The 24761-nt window shown below is 41.9% G+C and overlaps 1 protein-coding gene across 2 annotated transcripts in view; it reads right to left on the reverse strand.

Annotated features, from left to right (window-relative positions):
- Positions 1-24761, reverse strand: part of Srgap2 (SLIT-ROBO Rho GTPase activating protein 2) — a 242591-nt gene that overhangs the window by 46096 nt on the left and 171734 nt on the right. Inside the window, exons 6-10 of one of the 2 annotated variants that reach the window (XM_090341319.1) lie at positions 21696-21911; positions 20950-21078; positions 12255-12476; positions 8686-8787; positions 7486-7683 (exon numbers count right to left, since the gene is read on the reverse strand). In XM_090341319.1, coding sequence (XP_090197445.1) covers positions 7486-7683; positions 8686-8787; positions 12255-12476; positions 20950-21078; positions 21696-21911 — 867 coding nt within the window. Of the gene's footprint in view, positions 1-7485; positions 7684-8685; positions 8788-12254; positions 12480-20949; positions 21079-21695; positions 21912-24761 lie in introns of both variants that reach the window. The other variant, XM_090341318.1, reaches the window with a different exon arrangement.

Here is a 24761-nt window from a genome sequence, read left to right on the forward strand (position 1 = left end):
TGATTTCCAAAATCATTTTTTCTCATTCATGTTCACAGTTCACTAGTTAATGCTGGCTGTCACTTGGCGAACCAGTCTAATAAATAACAATCTGATAAAGAGCTGTGATGGATTACCTTTTCAGGTTCTATTAAATCTTGAAGGATCAAAACTGTGTCAGGGTGTGACCTGCATTCTCATACTGGCATGGGAACCATGGCTGGATGTTTGCATCTGGGTAAACCAAGTGTGGGAAGGTAAAGATATCCCTGAGTTGAGTCTGCAGGCATGTTATCCATCACCTCCCTACCCAACCCAGAAGTCTACACTCTTCTGGAGGTAAAAAAATAAACAAACAAACAAAACTTTGTCTTTATCCTCTCATGTGAGTTAGAAGGCCTCAGTTGATGCTGAACACAGAGAAAGGAACTGGATAGCTAAAGGCAAAGGACAAAGAAGTGGCTTCTTATGGTTTCTGGAGCCTAAAGGGTTAGGCAAAGAGCTGTTGATATGCAACCTCAAATCTCTTTCTTGGGCAATGAGGGTTATTGATCCTCCTCCTCCCCTTTTTTTCTGTGCTGGTTCTAGGGCTCGAACTCAGGGCCTGGACACTGTCCTTTTTGTGCTCAAGAATAGCGCTCTAGTATTTGATTTACAGTTGCACTTCCGTGTGTGTGTGTGTGTGTGTGTGTGTGTTTAATTGGAGATAAAAGTCTATGGAAATTAGGCACCAGTGGCTAACACCTATAATTCTAGCTACTCAAGAGGCTGAGTTTTGAGGATCACAGTTCAAAGCCCAGCCTGGGCACAAAAGTCTATGAGACTCTTATCTCCAATTAACCACCAGAAAACCAGAAGTGGTGCTGTGGCTCAAGTGATAAAGTGTTAGCCTTAAGCTGAAGACCTCAGGGACAGTGCCCAGGCCTAGAGTTCAAGCCCCAAGTGAGGCAAAAAAAAAAAAAAAAAGGTCTTTGGGCTTTTCTGCTAGGGCTGGCGTCAAAATGCAATCCTCAGATCTCAACCTCTTGATTACAGGTGTAGCTATGATTACAGATGTGAGCCACTGGCATCTGACCCTTTTCCTTTTTTAAAAATACTTGTTACTACTACGTAACCATTCTACATCCTCAACTCTGAAAGCAATTACCTGAGGATATCACTTTACCCAGACATGGTATTTTGCCAAAAGAAATCAAGTTCCTAATAGTATAATCAGTGTTTCCCAGGTCAACTTGTAATTCAATAATAGCAAAATTTCTCCAAAAAATTAAAAAGGGAGTCACTGAGTCTATTTGGTATTTAGTTTTATTTCTTTACATGATGAAATTTCAATTTCATTTTTATGATCTCACTAATCTATTTCAATAGTTTCTAAGTGGTATTGTCAGCAATGAGGTTGGTTTATTAATAAGTATTAACATGGTAATTTTTCCTTTCTGAGTCCCTTCTCGTTGACTGTAAAATGAAAAGCAAAAGAGTAGTAAAACAAAAAGGCATGGCATATAATAGTTCTACTACTTACTAATTCCTCTAACTTCAGAAAGATGGGAATACTGTCTTTTCCACAAGGCTGCTGAGATTGAAACAGGAAGCCTAAGAGGACCATTACTGGCATAGGGGTTGGCATACACTAGAAAGTAGACATTATACCTGCTCAATCAACTAAAAAATAATTCCTTCCTGAAGTTCTCTGCTTTGGGCAAACACCCAAGAAAGCTAAATCAAAGCAGGTTTCAGGACTTGAAAAAAAAATATTTTAAAGTTTTTCGCTTTACATATACTCATCATGGGTGTATAAATCTTTGGAAATGCGTTACTTAATCTGTTGAACCCCAGACTGTAAGTAACACTGCAGCAAGGAGGTGGGGTGGAGGAGGCTTGCGTGAGGCCAGCCAGCCCTATGTACAGAGACACACAGATATCGTTATTGTGGCTGCTTTGCCACCATTAAGGCATACTGACATTTCCCCTCCCTCCTTGTCAATTTTTAAAGCAGGAAACAGCTGTTAGACAGAATATATAATAGAGTAAACTTTAAATGGAGCACATCTTTCCAGTTTAATTAGTAGGGCAGGGGCGTTCACTCATTTGTACCTGTAAGCCTACAAAATATCAAGATTAAAAAAAAAAAGTCTCAGACACACTTTCAACTCTAGTGGTTAAGACACAGTGCTCCAATGGGGAAGGCACTGGCTTCTCTCCCATTACCTCATGCAGACCTGTCCCTAAGAATTCAGGCAATCTGGCTTTGTTATTTTTACCAGCCCACAATCCTTAACTCTCTCACTCCCCCCCCATACAAAAACTCCTTACACTAAGGCACCATCCAAAGAAATACTTAGGAGAAACACCAGCCTCCTGGGATTTGATAATTCTTGGCTAAACAGTGAGCATTACTGTCATGAGAAATAATGACGATACGTGCACACAACAGAATTCTGTCCAGACATTGAAAAAGGAGGTAGATATTTTTGGATTCACATAAAAATAATATCCAGAGTAAAATAAATGATAAAAGCAAAGTGAAGAAAACCTTGAGTGGCAGTTTTGTTGGTCCTATTTTATGTTACTAGATTTCCAATGTAGTTTATTGCATTTTAAAATATTCACTTATACATTAGTGGTTGCATATACAAAGAATATCTCTGGAAGGACACAGAAGAAACTGGTTTCAAACAATAGCAGAGGGGAGGAGAAGTAGGGGCCAAGGACAAGGCAAACTTTACTTTTTCCTGTATAATTTTCTAAAATCTTTGCATATTAAAGAATAATATATATGCTTATTTAATACATTTATTTTTGCCAGTCTTGGAGCTTGAATTCAGGGCCTAAGTGCTGTCCTTGGGCTTTTTCAAGTCCAGTGCTCTACCACTTGAGCCATGGTACCATTTCTAGTTATTTTCTATATATATGGAATTTAACCCAGGTTTTTGTACATGCTAGGCAAGCACTCTACCACTAGGCCAAACTCCCAGCCCCCCAAATTTATTTTTAACAATCACTATATAAAAGGTAACAAGAAAAGAAGCAGACATTTCTAGATGATGTTACAGAAGATGAGTGACAAAGCCAAGGATAGGAGGCTGTATCCCCTCCATATGGTAAATGAGGAGGAAAATGGCTCACTGTTCCTGAGCCTTTCTCTTGGGCTCTGCTTCAACAGTGCATCGAGGGAAAGCCTGGTACCTGGAACCAGACAACAGTTATTGAAGACTGTGACCAAGCTATTCAGTCTCTGTATTTTTTAACCTTTCAAATGAGAAGATTGAGTTACACGATTTATTATTATTATTATTATTATTATTATTATTATTATTATTATTATTATTATCTTGGTCAGTCATGGGACTTGAACTCAGGGCCTGGGTGTTGTCTCTGAACTTTTTGTTCAAGGCTAGTGCTCTACCACTTTGAGCTACAGTGCCACTTCTGGTTTTCTTGTGGTTAATTAGATCAGAGTCATGGATTTTCCTGCCTTGGCTGGCTTTGAACCATGATCCTCCTATCTCAGCCTCTTGAGTAGCTAGGATTATTACAGGAGTGAGCACCAATGCCCAGTTGGTTGGTTACACGATTTTTAAAAATCACTTGAAACTTTACAATTTCATGATAGTTTTCCTGGAATTTACTTTTAGGACATGCTTCACATTTCAAATTCATGTCACCTGAAATTAATCTGTTGACAGCCACAACCAGTCAGAAAACTATCCCAGCAGACTTGTTATTCACCAGAACAATTTAGAAAAGCCATAGCAGGGAGCCTCTTCCCAATTTTTCTAAGAGAGAGCTTCTAAAGTGTGCTGTTCTAATGCTTTTGAAGAACACAGAGAAACAAAAAGGGAACCATTTGTGGAAGTACCAGAGGGCTTTGTATGATTTGGCAAGCCTGGGACTCATTTAACATGGGCTTCTTTTCTTTTCTTTTTTCTTTTTTTTTTTTTTGCCTGTCCTGGGCTTGAGCTCCAGGCCTGAGCATTGTCCTTGGACTTTCTCAAGGCTAGAGCTCTACCACTTCCGGCTTTTTTCTATGTATGTGGTACCGAGGAATTTAACCCGGGTCTTTGTGCATGCTAAACAAGCACTCTACCACTAAGCCAAACTCCCGGCCCCAAGGGCTCCTTTTCTTAAACATGCATTTCACTATCCAAAAGAAAAAAGATCTTCTGGCCAGGCGTGGTGGCTCGTGCCTGTAATCCTAGCTACTCAGGAGGCTGAAATCTGAGGATCAAGGTTCAAAACCAACCTGGGCACAAAAGAACCTGAGACTCTTATCTCCAATTAACTTCTGGAAAATGGGAAGTAGGGCTTAGTTCAAGAGTAGGACGGTAGCTTTGAGCTGAAAAGCTCAGGGATAGCGCCCAGGCCAAGTTCAAGCCCCATCACTCACAAAAAAAAAAAAAATTCTTTTATCATGAGATAAATTATCTGACACATTACAGGCACGAGTTACAAAAGTGATGACTTCTCTTGTAAATCTGTTACTAGACAAGCCCAGACAAAAATTATTCCTGTTAGTCAAGGAAATTTGTTTGCCATTCTGATTAGTAGCATCATGGCCATAAAAGACAGAAAATGTGTTATAGGACATTAGTGCACTCAGACACAAGTAAAAAAATGCAAGGCAGAATTTAAGAGGTCATTGGTTTGAACAGGTATATTTCTGAATTGGCCCACTTTGAATATAAATGTTATAGATCCAAAAAGTAATTCTGATAAAACCATCTTAGGTACAGATTTTATGTCACAAACTTCTTAATTTAAGAAGTAGAAATCTTCTGTCATGTTACAAGATTAGGTCATTTATATCTAAGAAGTCCAGAAAGAGTCACTGAATAATCCTACTATTATAAGCCTCTAAAGCTGGGCACTGGTAGCTCACTACTTAGGAGACTGAGGTCTGAGGATCATGGTTCGATGCTAGCCTGGGCAGGAATGTCCATGAGACACTTATCTCAAATTAACTACTAGAAAACCAGAAGTGGTACTGTGGATCTAAGTAGTAAAGTGCTAACCTTGATAGTACCCAATCCCCAGTTCAAGCCCCATGCCTGATGCTCCCCTACACTCTCTCAAAAAAGAAGCCGCTAGAGAACATTCACCAAGCTTCTTAGATAACGAGGGCTAGAGCAACATAGCCTCCTTTGGAGTCATGAGGTTCTTTTCTTTTTTGCTAGTCCTGGGGCTTGATGCCCCTGAGCTTCTTTTGCTCAAGGCTAATGCTCTACCACTTGAGCCACAGCATGACTTCTGGCTTTTTTCTGTGCATGTGGTACTAAAGAATGGAACCCAGGGCTTTGTGCATACTAGGCAAGCACTCTACCCCTGGGCAACACTCCTGGCCCAGTCATGAGGTTCTATCCACATATAAGACAGGTTTCTGCATGTGTCCATGCTTTTGCACAGGCATTCCCAGCTTGTAACACAGATCTTGCATAAAGCAAGTCTGTAATAAATGATCAATGAATGACTTAATGAAAAAGTTAATAGTGATGGTGATAGCAGTTGTTGGGCACTATAAACCACATAATGTGTTAATAACTATTTTATAAAAATGAATGAGTCAAAATTTCATGCTATCATTTCTTTGTATAGATATTAGGCATTTTATTCATATATATGTTTAGAAAATGTTAGAACTAAATGACTTCAATTATAAAACAATATGTATAGATACTTCCATTTTTGGTAATAAAATTATAAATATGCACTATACATGCTTTGGGGGTGGTGTGTGTGTGTATATACAGTGTGTGTGTATACCATGTGCGCATGCACATACACGCATGTATGTCCTGGTCTTGGGACTTGAACTTATGGGCTGGTTGTCCTTGAACTTCGGGACTCAAGGTTAGTGCTCGACCACTTATGTCACAGTACCACTTCTGATATTTTGGTAGTTAATTGGAGACAACAATCTCATAGACTTTATTGTCTGGGCTGGCTTTGAACCATAATTCTCAGATGTTAGCTTCCTAAGTAGCTAGGATTTCAGATATGAGCTACCAGTGCCCTGCTTATCCATGTTTTTGTATATGGAGAGAAAAAAAAGACTGGAAGGTTTATAGGTATATTCTACCTAACTAGCATATCTCTAGGTAGTACAATTACAGATGATTTTTATTTTCTGCCTTTTGCTTCTAAGTTTTATATATAAGCATGTTTTTCTCTTTATGGCTGTTTTTTTTTTTTCCCCTGAAGTTATTTTAGAAGAGCAATACTCTTAAATCACTCCCTTTCAACAGTCTTCCCTGGGATTTAAAAAAAAAAAAAAAAAAACAACTCAAAGATTCTCAGCTTAACTAATTAAAAAACAGACTTAAGAAAAAAACTTAGCAAATCATTAGTGTTCTTAATGAAAAAGGACAATGTTCAAAGAAGAATTAAACAAATTGTTCCAGTTGGAGGAAAAATTCAATTTTACTGAAGACAGTGAAGGCAGATTGTGTTTCATTTAAAAAACAAGTTAATTTCTGTTATTCGGAGTTAGTATACATATTCATTGGCCATATTTCATCTCACACCTACAAACTTTATTTTTTCCTTTCTTGGTCATCAGAAAAGTAAGAAATAAATTTTAGTTCAGGCAATAAATCCTATTTGGCAAACTCAAAGTAACTGAATTATTAAAAAATAGCAACAACGATCAGCTAACAACGTTCCAAAGGGGTGTTAACACTATTTTTTTTAAAAGGTCCATCTGTCTAAAAGGAGGCCGGAGATACATGAAGAACAAAAAACAATATTTTGGAATTCTCTGAAAATTAACCATGTTGCATTTTTGAGTTCCTTTAAATTTTAGCAATAATTATGAAAAATAATTTCCCAACGATAGGTAAGTCATCTGGAAGAGACTTAAGGACTTTTTTAAATGAAATGTATTAAGTTAGGCTGGGTGCAGTGGCTCACAGCTACTTGAAAAGCAAGATCAGATGGATTGCAGTTCAAGGCCAGCCCAGGAAAAGTCAGTGTGATCTCAGCTACACATGAAGTATTAACTATAAGAATTTTGGCAACAGTCTAGTCCTGAGAAAAAAATTCAAGACCCTGACTAAAAAGTAATTAAAGCATAAAAGGGGGAGGGGCATGGTTCAAATGGCAGAATACCTGCAAGTACAAACCTGTCTTAGTACAAACCCCAATATCACCCTTTTCCCCCAAGGGAAAAAAGTAGGTTATCCAAGCTATTTGAATATAGTTCCTAAGAACCAGGAGATGAAGCCTCCTACATTGATTCCTTGTAGCTCGGAGTACCTGCTGGCTAAAAATTACTTTTAAAAGTTATCTCCCTGGTAATATATCAGGGAGTATTCATTCCTTCACTTGAGATCCCTGTTTGGTGTATACAGTGCTCATGTTGTCTCTTGACGTGCAGAGATGTCTCCAAGTACACCCCGATTTTGATCTAGGCTACTTAAAACCAGCCTTTCAGACATCTGATATGACTCTTGAGTTCTGAGACTCTCTTTGGTGCCACAGTACCTGTTGATGCTTCCTAAGTTTCCTTACCGTGAAATAAAACTGCTCTGTCTCTTGCTGGTTGGCTCTCCTCTTGGCAATGCTGGGCTTGCTCATGAAAGTTTCGGAGACCGTTGACTTGACAGATTCCATGGAATTACTGTACTGGAAGCAGTCAGACACATCGAAATCCTCAACAGTTACAATATCCTGGATTGTCTGTAGGGTGGCCTCCATTGTCTTCTTTACCTGTAATGACAAGACCAACATACTGCATAGGGGGTGGGCAGGCTGCAGAATAGCAGGCCATGAAGAAGCCTGGAATAATATGAAAGGCATTGGGCTGGGGGAAGATGGAGGATGCCAGCAGAGGGTAGAGCTCTACTTCTCACCCAACCTGGCTGAGTGATAAGCATACATGGCCTTCATTTTAGCTTCCCTCTCCAGTGGGGATCTAACAACCATTACTCACTTTGTGCTAGGAACTTGACTCAGCTCTCTTACTTGATAGTTGCTTTAAAACTTTAATAATAGCTCTTTATTATAATGGATGTGCTATGGAAAAGAGAATGAAACAAATCCAAGCCAACCCTATCCTATAAAGAGAGAGTCAAAATGTGTAATGGGCATAGTCCTGTAATGCCCCAGGTTTTGCTGCTTCATGACTCTTAATGAGTCAATGAATTTGTTCTCTTACTGGTAATCTAAGTAGCCCACCTCCAGTCCTTTCTGGTATTTCTGGGAAAATAAGATTGAGATACTAGGGAAGAAGCTATGTGAGCTCAACAGAAACATGGGTTACCAAACTGCTCTTCTGAAACAGTTATTAAAAAAAATATATGCGGGGCCCAGAAGAAAGTCATCCTTTCCTAAGAGGATGGAGATGTTTGAAGTGTCAAAGTCAAAGGCTTCTGTTTGTTTGAGAATGCAGGAAAAATCCAGGCATGAGGGGGTGGTTTCAGAGACACAATATCGTTCACACAGCTGCCAAGTGCCATTTTGATTAACTGTGTAGTTGGGGGGGGGGGACATTTTGCAAAAGCTCAAAATAGAGCACAATCTTTGGCAATGCAAGAGCAACTTCCTGGAGTTCAAGGGCAGGATGTATTAGGGGGGAAAGTCCAAGCCGACATTTGGCTAGGAAATGTTTGTGGCAGCCCGGACATTCTCTGCATGCTCCTTCCACCTGCTCCCAGATAGGCAGCAGCAAAAAGAAACAGTGGCTCTGAGCCTCCTAGGTGGCAGACTCACCTCTTCATTCTCAATCTTCAGAGTGGATAAGCGAGACTGCAGTTGTTGGCATCTTTGCACCAACTCACTCTGGACAGGCTGCTGGGCACAGAGCTGGGATGCCTGCCAGAAGAAAGGAATCGTAGATCAGGAAGAGGACATTACTCTTGAGTGTTCCAGAGTTCCAATTATTACCCACAAAACTGCTCATATCCAAGTAGGACTAGCAGTTTCTATGTGGAAATAAATCCTAAGTCAACACGTATGAACTACTTATAGGACTAAATATCACCTGAAAGGAATTGGAAAGGTATGTGTTTGGAAAGAGGGTTTCCTCTTTGGAAGCCCATCTGCAGGTTGGTGCTTGGCAAGGCAGGCATGCAACTCCAGGGAAGGTTGGAAGATTACTTCAGCAGACCCAGCCCTAGGAACACAATGCTTTGGCACCATGAAAATTTCCTGCCTGGGTCCAAGTGGCCACCTCCCCCTTCATGTAACAGAGTGAAAGTAGGAGAGAAGTGGGTCAGGAGGCTAACTTGCTGCTGTTGGCAGCCAGCATGTGTTTATAAATTCAGGCCATGCAGGAGAGTTCTGACTCAATGAGAGAGAGCGTGAAGCCGGGAATGAGTTTACGAACTATGCTAGTCGATTCCAGAGGGCAAGGAATCTGGCAGAACTATCATTTTACTCTAGGTCTGCACTAGATCTGGTGGGAGAGGACTCTGTCATTTGCCCTTCCCCAAGGATTACTATTATGAAGGGATAGCTGATCTCTGTCTCCTGGTAGGGGTATGATTCCAACATTAGGTTCCCCTAGTTCCTAGGATGACTGATGAGGAGCAGAAGGCTAGGACAGTTGGGAGTCAGGAGCCATAGCAGCTCCTATTACCTTGCTACCTGTCTCTTGTCTGAGATATACGCCTGGAAAAATCTGGGCTTCTTCCTCCTGAGCAAGAGTGGGTGTATTCACAGGCTCAAAGACTATTATTCTCTTGCTTTAAAGACAAAAATCTCTCTTCAAGTGAAAGGGGGCTGGGACTTGACCTTTTCCTCCTTGGCTTTTAAGCTCCCAACTGATTTGACCTCTTCCCCCAGCTGAGAGGCTGGCACAGGCCCACTCACAGATCTAAAGCGGTCTCACTTCACTCTGACTCTTAGATAAGCAGACACAATGGAGAAAGCTCAGTGGCCAGAACGGGTTGGTGCCAAGAGTGAAATTCTTGGGCTGCCTGATGTCACCAGTCCGGCATCCAGAGCCCTATGAATCTCTGGGGGCACTAAGAGTGGAGCCAGGAACCACCTCCTATTACATTTGGGAGTGCCTGGCATTAACTCATGTGCTGAGGGCCCCAGAACACCAGTCAGTGTGGGACTTTGGCCAATTTCAGGACTTCCGGTTAAAATGCCACCCAAACTTTGGCCTAGTTCAGGGACTTCCAGGCAGCTCCCTCCTGCAGCATCCACAGCCTCCATAGTCTATACACCCCACACTGACAGGGCCAGACTGGCTGCAGGGAGCCAATACGCTCATTTCTATTTCTACTTTTACAACGGCTAGGCTAAACCTTTCAAAGCTCTAGGTCTGGCCCTGACTCTGCATGGCTCGGGCATTGATCATCCTATCACATAAAGGAAATGCCCCAGCAGGGGAAAAAAAAAAAAGAGCTATTGATTTTTTAAAAAGGAACCCAGACCTTTCAAGGAGAAATCATGGAGGGAAATCCACCTCCAGGTCTGTTCCTTTAAGAAGCAGCAGAGTTGCTGATGCATGCTTTGGCAGTGATCCTCTATCAGGGTGAAAGGTAATGCACTCCAGCTGTGCTCTGGAGTATGGAAATGTGGCTCTGACAGGGTAAGGAGGGGCCCTAGAGTACCCAGCATCTGGATTCCCCCTTTATGGAGACAAGCTTTTGGCTCAGAAGGAAACTCAGTCAACACTAGAAAAAAGCAGCACTCCTCTCAGCCAGTCCCCAAGTTTCACTGATTCTTGGGAAGGAGCTCAGTGGCAGCAGGAGAAGGAGCTTGGAAGGTCAGCTTGACCAGAAGTCAGGACAGGTGAGGAATGGGGCTTCCTGGGAGAAGGGGTTGGTGACACTCCTTGCCCCTTTCCTCAACCCTAACTACACATACTGAAATCTCACTTCAGACGTTGACAACTCCTAAGCCACAGCAATGGAAACAAACTGTCAGGAAGCTGGTTTTCCCCAAGAAGGAGAAAAAAAAATCGTCCCTACACTTTTGATTATAGGATAGAAATGTCCTACTCTCCATGGTGGTGTACTGAAAGTGAACGGTTTGCTTATACTGCTACAGTTATAATGCTGGAGCAGGGCTTTCTAGTCCAGTTGTTAACTCTAAGAAGCCCCATTCCTGTTGAAAGAACATTACTGCATTTTGGTCTTTTCTTTGGTCACGTGAATCACCCAAATCTCCCATCCTTGCTTTAGATGAAGCATGTGATCCAGGCACAAGCCAGCAAATCAGTGGATACCAGTTGCAATGCCTGACTGTGGAGTAAGCACATCACCCAGTTAAAACCACCAAGAGCCAGTGAGACCTTTGTGAGGCCTTTAAGGAGGGAGGTAGATACTCTTTCCCACTGGATTTTAGCCTATAAGGAGGCAGGCTTACCTCCAGTGGAATATGGAACTATCTAAGGCTGGCAATAAAAATTTTACCAAGTCTTGGTAAAAGTTCTGTTCTTAAACCCAACCTTACCTAAAAGTTTATTCTGCTATTTCTGTCATGTAAGTCCATCACATCCTCCCTTGCTTTAAATGGGTAGGTGAAACAGTAGCTCCTACCTGTAGAAAAGAGGCTCTCTCTTGATGCTTAGGATGCATGCATAATAAAGGAAAGAGAAACGAAATACCTTGCCAGAAGAGTAAATGAAAGACTCAGAACAAGGAAAGGTATGTTGCTTCTCTTTCCTCTCCCTTTAGTTTATCTAGACCCCTCTTATTGTAGTCATTGGAGTTGACAAAGTTAAAACATGGCTGCTATCTTCATGTTCCTAAGCCAGGGCCTAACCAGCATCAAACTCAGATGGCATCTCACTCAGCTTATACTTTCTAGAGGTACATTATGCTCAGTAAGCAAAGAAACTACATCCATCATCCTAATCTTCTATACTCAGGGGAATAGATCCTCCAGGTCTCTGCCAAATGACAAAAGATCACATCATTCTTCTGCTTAGACTTTCCTCCCCCACAGAAGCCTCTGGGGTCTGGCCACACCTCAGCTCTTCTTCCTGTCTCATCACGTGGAGTTGCCCCTTCTTTCACTTGCCTTCCACCACCCTGAACTCAGAATGACTTTTAGAACACACCAGCTGTTCCCTTCTTAGGGGAATTCTCTCTCAACCTCAGTTACCAGACAATAAGTTACCTGAGGACTCCAGTCCTCGAAGTTCACAGACAAACTAGAAGACAGTGGGTGCTCATGGGCTATTTACCAAAGGAATGGGAAAGTGCCTCATACACCTGGCAGGAAGCTCTCTTCCCCCAGTATAACATGGACCCAGAGTAATGAAACTACACAGGAGTGTACTTAAGTCCCTGGGACAGATGTGAGGATGTGGGAGGGCTCACCATGTCCCCCATGTGGGGCTGGAACTCAAACTTCATAGGGGGGCAGAAGACATTGTTGTACATCTCCATGAGGCGCTGCTTGTCACTGGTGGCATCCAGGTTTTCTACTGCATTCTCGATGGCGTCTAGACCCTCGTGTTTGGATTGTTCCAGGTTTAACTCAGCAGAGAGGAAGGTACGCAGGGCCCTGTTCAGGCTAGCATGGTAGCCGAGGTCACAACACTGCTGTGGGAAGGAAAAAGACACATGAGTACACCACAGACAACTCAGGGCTTCACAAAAAAGGAGCGGTCGACACCCCAGGGAAGATCTGATCTCTTCAAGGAACCTTGGAGGGGAAAGAAGGTTGACATAATGACTTCTGGGATCTGGGTGAGATTTCTTGGCTCTTGCCTCCCAATTCAATGGTTTAAACACACCCTAGAGGATGGCAAGATGCAAAAGTATGCACAAGGGCCTAGTGACATGATTTTATCAAGTGCTATATAGTGCTAATCCCTAAACACGAGAAGGACTAAGAGTTAAAAGAATTCTCTCCTATTTTCTGACTTATCTGCTGATGCCATTATGACAAAATTCAACAGTTACCATCTAGCCTGCTATTCCCTGAGGGTTGCTGTGGTTAAGTCATGACATACCAACCATGCCAGGCTATTGTAGCCTTCAAGAGTCAAAAAATCCAGAATGCTGCAGCAGCAGGAAATTCTTACAAATTCAGCTTTAGGTGGGAGAAGAAGACAACGGGAAGTTGACTCTGAGTCATCATCCCACCAACTTAGCGTCTTAGAACAGGCCTGCACTCCCAGCAGGAAATCTGCCCTGAAGCTCCTTCTGGACAGAAAGGACACTTAGAAGACTAACATGTTCTAAACATAAGTGTTAGTGGGAAATTCATAGCTTGAAATGGGTTCTGGTTTTTTAGAACAAAGGTGACAAAATAGCACGAAGGAGGCAACCGTATTTAAAATCAAACAGTGCTAGATGCTGGTGTTTTGACTGTAATCCCAGTTACTGAGGAGGCTGAGATCTGAGGATTATGGTTTGAAATCAGTCTGGGCAGTGAAGTCCATGAGACTCATATCTCCAATTAACAAGCAAAAGTCTGGAAGTGGCTGAGCACCAGTGGCTTATGCCAGTAATCCTAGCTACTCAGCAGGCTGAGATCTCAGGATCATGGTTCAAAGCCAGTCTAGGCAGGAAAGTCTCCAAGATTCTTTTTTTTTTTTTTTTTGCCAGTCCTGGGCTTGAGCTCAGGGCCTGAGCACTGTCCTTGGACTTTCTCAAGGTTAGAGCTCTACCACTTGAGCCTCAGCACCATTTCTGGCTTTTTTCTATATATGTGGTACCGAGGAATCGAACCTGGGTCTTCGTGCATGCTAGGCAAGCACTCTACCACTAGGCCAAACTCCTGGCCCAAGATTCTTATTTCCAATTAGACACCAGGAAAAAAAAAATGGAATTGGCACTGTGGCTCCAAGTGGTAGAGCACTGCCTTGAGTGAAAAAGCTCAAGGGGTAGTGCCAGGCCCTGAGTTCAAGCCCCATCACCACAAGAAAAAAAAAAGTCTCAATATGGAGGTGTGGTTTAGATAGTAGAATGCCAGGCTTGAGTGAAAAAGCTAATGGGAAGGACACCTAGATCCTGAGTTCAAATCCCAGTACTGGTATGCAGGTACACACACACATACACACCTCCAACCAACCAACTAACTGATAAACCAACACTGGAGGTGGAGTCAGATAAGCTTGAGAAAGTGACTCCTACTTGCCTAAACCTGTTTCCTTGACAGTACAATGAACAGATGTGACCAGGTCAGCGGTTTTCAAACTGTAGATCAGAGGTTCTTAAGAATCGCGCTAGGCTCAGGCTGCCTGGGAAGAGGGCAATAGGGCAACCCAACCAGTAGGACTTAAAGCCTCCTTTGCCTCCTGTCAACAAAGCCAATTCTGTTTAATTTTACTTTTTTTTTTTTTTTTTGTGGGTCATGGGGCTTGAACTCAGCATGGGCGCTGTCCCTGAGCTCTTCACCTCAAGGCTACTGCCCTACCCTAGAGCCAGGCCCCACTTCCCGTTTTCTAGAGGTTAATTGGAGATAAGAGTCCTTTATTGCCTGGGCAGGCTTTGAACCTTGATCTTCAGATTTCAGACTCCTGAGTAGCTCGGATTATAGGTGTGAGCTACTGGCCGGGCAGGCTTAATTTTACATTTTTGTTTAGATCTGGTTTAGAGAAAGAATTCTTCTACTAGAGAAAAACTCTCAAAAATCCCTGGATTAAATGTAATCCTTTAAAGTCTTCCTCCCTTCCTCGACCAAGACATAAAGATTCAAATTTCTTGGTCATCCATTATCTAGTCCATTGCTTCAGCAGCTTTGGGTCCTAGAAACTAAGAAACATCAAAGAACCCGTGGGTAGAGGAAGGCCATATGTCTGATTGTCATTTCACTACCCAAGCAAGCACTAAATCTCCTCCTAGTCTTTCCCTTTCAACACGATGACACTGGAAACAGCCACTATTGGAGAAGAAAAAGCATGTGACATGCCTCCTCTTTCCAGGGATCTGACAAGAAGTTCAGTGATAGAGCATCCGTTGGGCTGGGCTTTGGGTTCAGTGCCAACAGGCTCTGGCAGGTGCTGGCTTCAACAGAATAACAGCAGTTACAGCAAAACTGGAGCCAGAGGATAGAAAGACATTAAATTCAATTGGGGGGAAGAGCAAATGGAAGCTAGACAAAGGCAGCTGATTGGGAAGCTGCACGTGCAGGGCCTTCTTCCTCTGAGAGATGCTGCTGAACTAGCCAGGCTGCCTGTGAACCTCTAGCCTTCTTGCCTAGCTCTCTATAGAATTTGATAATGAACTCTATGCTATGGACCTGAAGAAGTTCTGCCAATGATGGATGTAGGTAGGTAGAGGAAAAACCGGAGGGAGGCAGGTTGCCCTTCAGAAACCTTTAAAGGAAGTGGAGATGTGGTTTGAGGAAAAATAAATAAATAAAAAACAAAAAACAAGCAAGAGCCTGAAGCCCTGAGTTCAAGCCCAGTACCAGCATGCAGCTGCACATATACACATGAAGTACTAAGGGAAACTTTATGCATTTTAAGAAATCCCCCTTTCCTCTTCATTTTTACTACTCTGTCCTAATTCACAACCATATCTTATACCAGTGTTTTCTGATTCACTGTCCTAAAATGTGACTTATTTGCTTTCATTGAAGAACCCAAACTATTTTATACCTTCCTCAGTTTGGAAAAGAGTAATGTTGAGTATATGCTGGTATAAGTGTATTATGCTTTAGTCCTTTAGTTACTCCAGTGAGGACAGTGTTATCTTAAGTATTCACGGTAGGCAAATGCACCTCAGTAAAGTTAAGTAACTTGAACAAGGGTGAACAGGCAGAACAAACTGTAATCTGTCCGAGTCTACATCATCTCTCTTCTCTTTTGCTCCACTCCAACGATACACTCTCTGTACAGAATGGTGGGAAAATGTAGCACCCAATCAGCTATGTATCCATAGGCAAGGTACTTAATTCCTCAGACCTCAAATGGGGCCAGTGTGAGGCTTGTGACTGTTGCGAGGCTAACAGGAGATATATTTACACATTGCTGGCACCATGAAAACACTTAGCAAACACTATCAAACTCTGTCCTTGGGCTCCTAGCATTTTCTCCTCTGGAAATGTTTCCCACTCCTCTCACTTGTTGGAATTAAACCCAATCTTCAAGATCCAAAACCAGTTCCCAGACTCTGGGACACCAGCCAGCCCTTCATCCCTGGCCACCATGACCTCCACTCAGAACTCTGCATGCCCGTTCACTCCCCCCCCCCCCCCGCCCACTTCATTCTGTGGCTTGCCATTTCGTATCACCCCAACCAAATGTGTGTCTTAGGGGTTTGGTTATGTTACATCCCTCCCCATTAAGGAGGGATGTTCTCAGTAGGAATCCTTTAAAGCTCTGTTCATTGATTGATGCCACAAGGACAGATCCTGGCCTCTTGGGAAGTCATCTACATAGGCGAAGGCTGACCCAAGTCAAATGAGGAGATGTGGCCTCTGAATCCTTATGTGCTATTCACTGGGTAGGGTATAAAGGAAGCCGGATGTGTCCCTGGGCTGCAAGGGTGCCTTTTCCATGTGGATGAGTGGAGGTTTGACTTATAGCTCCGCCAAGGCTCTAACTAACCTGGGAGATTCAGAGTAAGTTTCCCAGAGACTTGACCATCTACATTTCTGTAGGGCAAAACTAAACCTCCAGTGAAGAAGTAATATCTGGCAAGGTTAGGTAAATGAGATTGGAATATTTTATCCTGTTCCCAAGAGAATGCTGGTGCGCACAGGCAGCACATTATTTCACTTACATTGGGGACAAAGCACACGTTCCATGGCTTTTGATGAGTTCTGTAGCCATGCCGAGATCCCCTGGCCATTTCTGGGTTATATAAATGTTTGATGAAAACCCTCTCAAGGGAAATCAAATTTTTATAAGAATTTAATGACAGCCCATCCAGATGTGTGATAACTTGAGTCCATAACTCATTAACCCTTTACCAGCTGATATTTTCACTCACAGAGTCTAGAAAAGACTGAAGGAAGATAAATGGATGTTATAACGTCCACTTCAAGTTCATCTCAGAAAGGAAAACTATAGACCTTGATAAGATTTGGGGGTAGGAAAACCAAGATCCTTCTGGTATGACCTTGGTATACAAGATGCTGATGCTACAGACTCTGTCCATGTACTTGGCACTCACAACACTCCATTTCTGCTCAAGAACAACTCATGCTCTGCTCTTCATTCACCTGTCTGACCCTAGGCCATGACAGAGAGTCATAAGAGTACCGGGAATGAAAATTATACTCCAAAGAGCCACAGCTCTTAAATGTGATCAAATGAGGTCAGAGTGGAGGTTTTTCCCGTGTGTTGTTTAACTCACATAAGGTTCCTACAGTCTGACTTTAAATTTCACAGAATACTATAAAAAGAAGTTAGAGGCTAGTCCTTGTGTCTTTGTAACAGCACTGGCAAAAATAACTTCTTTTCACTTATGCTCAATGCCTTAAATACACAGTGAGCTTCAGATCCCAGAAGGAGGCAGAATGGTACTCATAACACAGATGGTAGTGGACTGAAATAAGATCACCCCATGTCTTCGTGCAAGTTCTGGATACTGTCGAGATCAGGCTCCCTGCTCACTCCTTCTCTAACTGTTGATTCCTTTTCCATAGCACACTCTCAGCCTTTTGATGGCATAGATCAGCAAGAAAAGGAAGAAACTATCAATAAAGGCCAAAAATAGAGATGACACTCGAAACATACTTTGCAAAAGAAGGCAGATACAAAATTTCTATACTGTATATCTGTATGCAGGTTTACACTAACAACATTATTTTACAATGAAAGACATCTGAACACTGACTGTCTTGGATTGGGGGACTGACTAGAAAGAGGTAAAGAACACTCTGTGAGGTGATGGGAATGTATCTTTCACCACAGTATTTACTCTAAATCTTGCCAGAATATAGGTTACAAAGTGTTCTAAACTTTTGAAACTGTAGCACTTAACTTCAATCCTCATAGGTAAGTTGTACACCAAAAGGATATTCAAAAACAAAAACAAATGCTGGCATAGGGGTCATCCTCATTTTTCCTATTCTTTAAGAACTAGGGGCTAACAAAGGTAGAATGAGTCTTAGTTCCTCTACTATAGGATCTTTCTTAAGCGGCTGAGAACAGCATATAGTGAGGCATACCTGTAGTCCCAATTATTTGGGAAGCAGAGGTAGGATTTTGAGTTCGAGGCCAGCCAGGCAAGGTTAACAAAAGCCTATATATTAAAAACCAAATTAAAAAACAACAACAACAAATGAAAAGGGTGTAGTTTTGGCGGTACAGTGCTTACTCAGCAAACATGAGGCTCTAGGTTTAATTCCCAGTGTACAAACAAAACAACAAGCCTGAGAAGTCTCAGATAAATGTTTGTTTTTGTAGTTCTCAAACTCTTTTATCCTTTTAGCTCATAGTAAGATATACATCTTTAATTCTCCTGTATCTCTTTCTCACATATGTGCACATGTGTATGTGTGCAAGTGTGTATATTTATGTCTGTTCCCCCTTCCATCATCCATGAGTACAAAAATGAATGCATAAGTATAGATATGCAAACCCAATGTAAAAGTTTCACAAAATAAAGACTAGTGTGATGAATCCTGCTGTTTTCTTCTCCTAATCTATTTTATTCTATTCTCACAATTTAAAAGAAACAGGTCAAATCCTAAAAGTGACCTCATAGCTCCCCTTAATGAATTACAATCATGATTATACAGTACTTTCAGAAACTAGAGTTTATGAATACGTCTCGGACAAACACTATTTTTTCCATTGCTACCCTTGAATCTGAGCACAGTCTCACCTCCCTCCATACTTAAGTGAATATTTATAGAGCATGGCAATATTACCAACTTTTCTAGTCTTAATCAACCCATATTAGAACTTAAACAACAAAGTAAACTAAAAACATAACAGCAAAGAAAGCAAAATCTGAATGCTACTCTCCTGGCCTAGCTCACAGTCATCCAGACACGTGTCCTGCCACATACGGGGGCTGCCGACTGTCCTCTTCTCCTTCAACACCTCGTCCTGTCAAGTGAATCTCTTCAGAGGACTTTTAATGTTTAATGTCTCTTAATATGATGAAAATAAGGCATATGATGAAATAGCGAGCATCTTATATTGACTTTAAACTATCCTCATGCAGATGAAGGGCTTATTGGTGACCAACGTTATATCTTAGACACAGGAGACCCAGGCACAGTCATCCCCTTGGTCAGTGATTACTGACTGCAGGTAGGTGCCCTGAAGGGCAAAAGGAAGAGGACAGATCAACAGAAGAGGTGTGTTACCCAGCACCATAAGGGTAAGATTTTGTTTTTTTTTGTTTTTAAAACCAAATACACATGAAACAAACAGCAAAAAGGGAGCAGAAGAATGCACTGATCTCCTTGGTTGAGAAAGGGCCTCTCTTCCAACATTGAACAGAACAGTTGCCCAGAGGAGGAGAAAGAATCCTGTTTAGAGATTTGACCTCCATTGAAGGACTTGTCCAGATTGGCATCAACAAGCAGAGAGAACAAAGAGGAGCCTGAACAGACTAGGGCTCCACTTACCCTGTGAAACAATGACACGTAGGGCACGAAGAAGCCAAACCCTGCTGAATCAAAAGTAAGGGAGACAGGAGCCTATATCTTAGAAAAGCTGCCCCCGTGTAACTGATGTGGGTGAGATTTAAGAACCAATGATCTAACCCAGGGGTGAAGGGATAGGGAACAAAACAGGGTTCAAAAAGAGTTCATTCACAAGCCTGACCCAGTTATATAACAGAGACCAGAGTTGTCTCCTTGTCTCCCAAAAGCAGTCTGATCAGAGGCTTGCAAGGCTCAAAGGTGTTGCCAAGGGCTGAGTGAGGCATACACTGCGCCGCAGGAACTGGAATCAAGTTTAATTTAAGGGTTGCAGATGAGGCTGCTGATGCTCAGTCAGAGGACCTCAGACCCCTCGATTTCATGACCAGGAAAAAACGGTGAGAAAAATATATAACTTCTCTTGGGACTGGCTCATGAGGACCATACTAGAGTTTGCAAGTGAGAGGGCCTACAGGCTTGAAGGAAAACAATGGGACACCAAGGTCAAGGCTAACCTTTAAGGCCAAAGACAAAAGTGGCCCCATGCAAAATCCAACAGCTACTAATCTGTTTTGCTCTACCACTTCTGTGCCTCATCTTAAAAACAATGGGTAACTTAGCCTAAATTTGATTAAGTTCTAAATACTAGGTCCCAGTGATTGTAAATAGAGATTCCCTCCTTGAACACTTGTTTGTTAAACCTGTCATTTAAAATATGATGTAAAAATCAATGTTAATAAATTCTTTAATAATAAAAAAAAGAATGGGTAAGATGTCACTGGCATCTGGATACCTTCTAGATAGGACCCTTGCAGTTCACTGCAAACCTGTAACCATCTAGTCCCCAACCTTTCTCATCTAACATATTACTCATCCATAAAGGTGATGTGACCATGGAATAAAATAATCCTAAGAAACATAAGGTGCTATATAAATGTCAAAGTGTGGTATTTAACTCTAGCTTTTGTCCTCCACATCTCTGGAGAAGCTGCTGAGCATTTCCTGGCAGTCAGAAAAACATTGTTACTATCATGGACTTTAGGAGTTAGACCTAGGTACAAATTTTGCCTTTGTCACTTGGCTCTGAGCAAGTCATCTAAACTTTCTACGAATATTAATCAAAAATAGAGATGACGGGTTGGGAATTTGGCCTAGTGGTAGAGTGCTGGCCTAGCATGCACGAAGACCCTGGTTTAATTCCTCTGTACCACATACATAGAAAAAAAAGCTAGAAGTGGTGCTGTGGCTCTAGTGTAGAAAGCCCAAGGACAGTGCACAGGCCCTGAGTTCAAGCCCCAGGACTTGTAAAAAAAAAAAAATAGAGATGACAATGTCTTCCTTCATAGTGAGGAGAGGGTAAGAACAAATACAAGATCCGTCTCCTGGTCTTAAACTTGGTCTTGCTGGGATACAGAAACATGCACTAGACGCTTGAAAAACAGAATGAGGGAATGTGCCCCAGGATTCTGAAACCAGAAAAGAAATGCCCACAGGTCCCTGGTTTTAAGCACTTACATCAATAAGGTCAGACAGGTCGTGTATATAGTACTTGAAGACAGATGCATTGGTGGCCTCCAGAGCTAGTAAGTACTCATTCCGGGCTTTAATGGCCTTCAACTTATTCTCTGTGTACTTGGCTTGGCGCTGAAATGGAAACAGAAGTTCACTTTTACTTTTTTTTTTTTTAAAATAGGGGAAATTGTTCTCTGAGAGAAGAAAGTACGAAATGTTCAAGAACTACAACTGTGCCGCTACTCCCCATGCGTGCCTGCTTTAAATTGGGTTCTAATTCTGACTAATGAGATTCAAGGGCATAATGTAGATCAACTCGGGGAAGGTTAATGAGGCTCCCTCCTTTAGCTATGTGCCCCACTTTGCTTCTGTCTTCACACAGTCTCCTCCATTCTGGCACTCTCACCCTGGAGAAGGCACCATTATCTCTCCCCCTGGACTCCTGGTGCCTAAGCCAAACTCAAGATCCATCACCTACTTCCTGTATGAGATGCATACCCGGATTTGGAAAATGGGGTGGAAAAGATGACTACTGTTTATTGTCTATGTTATGTGTTAAAAACTGGAGCCCAAATGCCCAAGTTTTCTTAATACTTAGAATTCCTGCCAAGCCAGAGGGGGCAAATTCTTGGCCACTAAGCACTAAAGGAGCCCCAAACTCCCTTGTTCAGGTTTTCATGGGACCTACTCATCAAACTTGCTTTCCAAAATCTTCCTCCATGCCTCTACAGATGACAGTGAATACATACCTTCTCCTTCATCTTCTCAATCTTCTTCACTGAGCTCCTCCGAACGTGCTTTTCCTCAATGCGAACATTGGCCGTGGAGTCAGGGGAGCGTGGAGTTTGCCGGTCCTCCTGCTTCACCGATTTACCAATTTGCTTCTCTTCCTGCTTCTCGGCCTCCTTTAGTTTGCTCTGAGCACTGATGCTGTCAGCATTGTACATGTGATATGTTTTCATCACCTGCAAGACACCCCCAACCCCATCCTAGAGGTCAAGCCAATGGGGTCAATTCCTGTCAATTTACTGACAGACTGGGTCAGAACTCCCCCTATGAAGCAATATTCTCACCCCACTGGGGGAAAAGTCCAGAAGTGTTTGGTTCAACCAACATTATAGATTAAAGACCAGAGCGTAGGGAAAGCTCTATTGGACTTGAACTAATGTATCTTCTGATTTAAAGGATTTCATGTCTGTTTACCACATATTATTTACTTCTGTTTGTTATAATTTGTCATTATTACTCTTAGCATGGGTCCAGTGATTTCTATCACTTAGTCACCTTTCCATTGGACCCCAAAGGCAAAGGGCAGAGTGGCTTGTAGAATAACCACTTTTCATATATAAAACTGGGGCAAGAAAAAAACTCGGAAAGTTCTCTCTACTGCTTTATCTATGCTAGAGTCTCTCACATAACAACCAGACCAGCAACTATGGCAGCTATCATTTACTAAGTGAGCACTTGGTGTAATCTTAGCTTTGTGTCAACTGTTTTACACACACACACACACACACACACACACACACACACACACACTTGCTCAGTTTGTTCATGTAGCTATTCCATGATCCAGCCAACAACCAAGCCAATAAAGTCTAAACACTTTAGACTTGCATGATGCAAGTGAGAGCCTGGGAAAGAAGAAAAGGCATGTTAAAAGTAACTGAGGCTGTCATGAGAAGGGACACAATTTTCAAATTTTTCACCAAAGACACAGTCTAGGTGTCTGTCAATTGTATTTCCTAGCAAGGAAATCAGCACTTGAGCTTGTTTCCAGTCCTTACAAGCATAGGACTTCCCACCATGTGAGTTGAGACCTGCCTTCTTCTGCCAGAGCTTTCTGTTCTGACATGGGGAGCCTTCAGCTCTATCTGAGAAGTTAAATGCTTGATAACAAACCAAGCAATTTGAAGTTCAAGAGTGCCAATTTTTTTTTTTTTTTTTTTTTTTTTTGCCAGTTGGGGCTTGGACTTAGGGCCTGAGCACTGTCCTTGGGCTTTCTCAAAGCTAGAGCTCTACCACTTGAGCCTCAGCACTACTTCTGGCTTTTTTTTTTCTATGTATGTGGTACCAAGGAATTGAACCTGGGTCTTTGTGCATGCTAGGCAAGCACTCTATCACTAGGCCAAACTCCCTGCCCAAGAGTGCCAAAATTTTAATGCTATGAGGTTTCTTTGAGAGAGAAATGCAGAGTATGTAGTGTGTGTCTGTGTGTGTGCACATGTGTAGAGCAAGAGTACAATATTCACACCAATTTCTACCACGTATGGGCGTCCTGTGTCCCAGAGGCTGCATGCACACCATCTCCTTCAATTCTCATAATTTTATGAAAGAAGTTGTTTCTGAAGATGAGAATATAGTGCTCAAAGAGATTAACTATGGGCACTCAAAGTCACATATCTGCTAAATGTCAGTCAAGACTTAAACTGAGGGCTGTAAAACCCCTAAGGAGTCCACAGTCTCTGCCACTATGTAACAGTGATTCTCCTCTACACAGAACTGGAGCCAACCAGTTTGGAATAAAGGTTAAATATAGGGAAGGAAGTCCTTGCCTATACAGGGACCTGTAAGGACTTATGTTTGAACAGTGTTTTAATTGGGGCTAATTTGTCCTCAAGAAGACATCTGGCAAAATATTTTTATGAGAATTGTTAGTGGGTTGAAGAGAAATTCTACTTAAATATGCCATGCACAGGACTGCCCCAATAACAAAAATTTATCTGGCCCCAAATGTCAATGGTGCCCAAGTTGAAAAAACAAAGGTTAGAAGGACTTTATAAGCAAACCAACCCTTTAGAATCATCCAGAGTTAGAGGAAGGAATAAAGAATACTGAGGTGCTGACAAAAATCAAAGCACATTAGAGTCTAAATTCTGACTGATTTTGGATACAGAATTTTTTAAACCAGATTCCCTTATTATGAACCTGATTATCATTTCTCACAAGATCTACTCTGCTTATAGTCTGCACACTTGCTAGACAGAAGCAACAGTAACTGCCAATGGCATTAAGTCTTTCTAATCAATTCAAACAGATCCCCCGTTTTCCAGAGTTTGATAAGAAAGAAAGAATCATTTGTTTTCCTGGCTGAAGAAGGGCACATGAAGCAAATGAATCTGATGAAGGGAGTCAAATGCTAGAGAAAATAATAATCAAAGTGAATGAGTTTTTTTTTTTTTTTTGGTCAGTCGTGGGACTTGAACTCTGGGCCTAGGTGTTGTCCCTGAGCTTTACAGCTCAAGGTTACCACCCTAACCCTTAAGCCACACCACCACTTCCAGTTTTCTGATGATTAATTGGAGATAAGAATCTAACAGGCTTTGTACTGCCAGGGCTGGCTTTCAACTGTGATCCTCAGATTTCAGCCTCCTGAGTAGCTAGGATTATAGGTATGAGCCACCGCACCCGGCTAAAATGAGTGATTTTTAAGAAAGTGATTTTCTCTTTTATGAAATACTTGAATAAAAAAGACTCATGAATGAACATGAAAGATAAAAGAGCTCAAAGCACAGCTCCACAGACCACAACTGAAGTAATAAAAACCAACAATTTATGCCGTTCCTTTCTCTTTACAGAACTTCACTAGAAGAGAGTAAAACCTTACTTCAAGAAACTAAGTTTCTCAAGAAAAGCATCACTCCTTTTGTTTATTTCTTCTCCATAGCTAGGAAATGTCATATATCAATAACTTTAGAAGCATAATGATTGCCCATATGACTTAATGACATTAAATGACACTGAATCTTTGCTTTGGGAAGAATTACCAGCACCCTCTAAGTTTTCAAGGGAAAACTGAGCTAAGTAGTGGTAAA

Source organism: Megascapheus bottae, chromosome 10 (genome assembly GCF_031878675.1).
Source record: "Megascapheus bottae isolate mThoBot1 chromosome 10, mThoBot2.hap1, whole genome shotgun sequence".
NCBI lineage: Eukaryota > Metazoa > Chordata > Mammalia > Rodentia > Geomyidae > Megascapheus > Megascapheus bottae.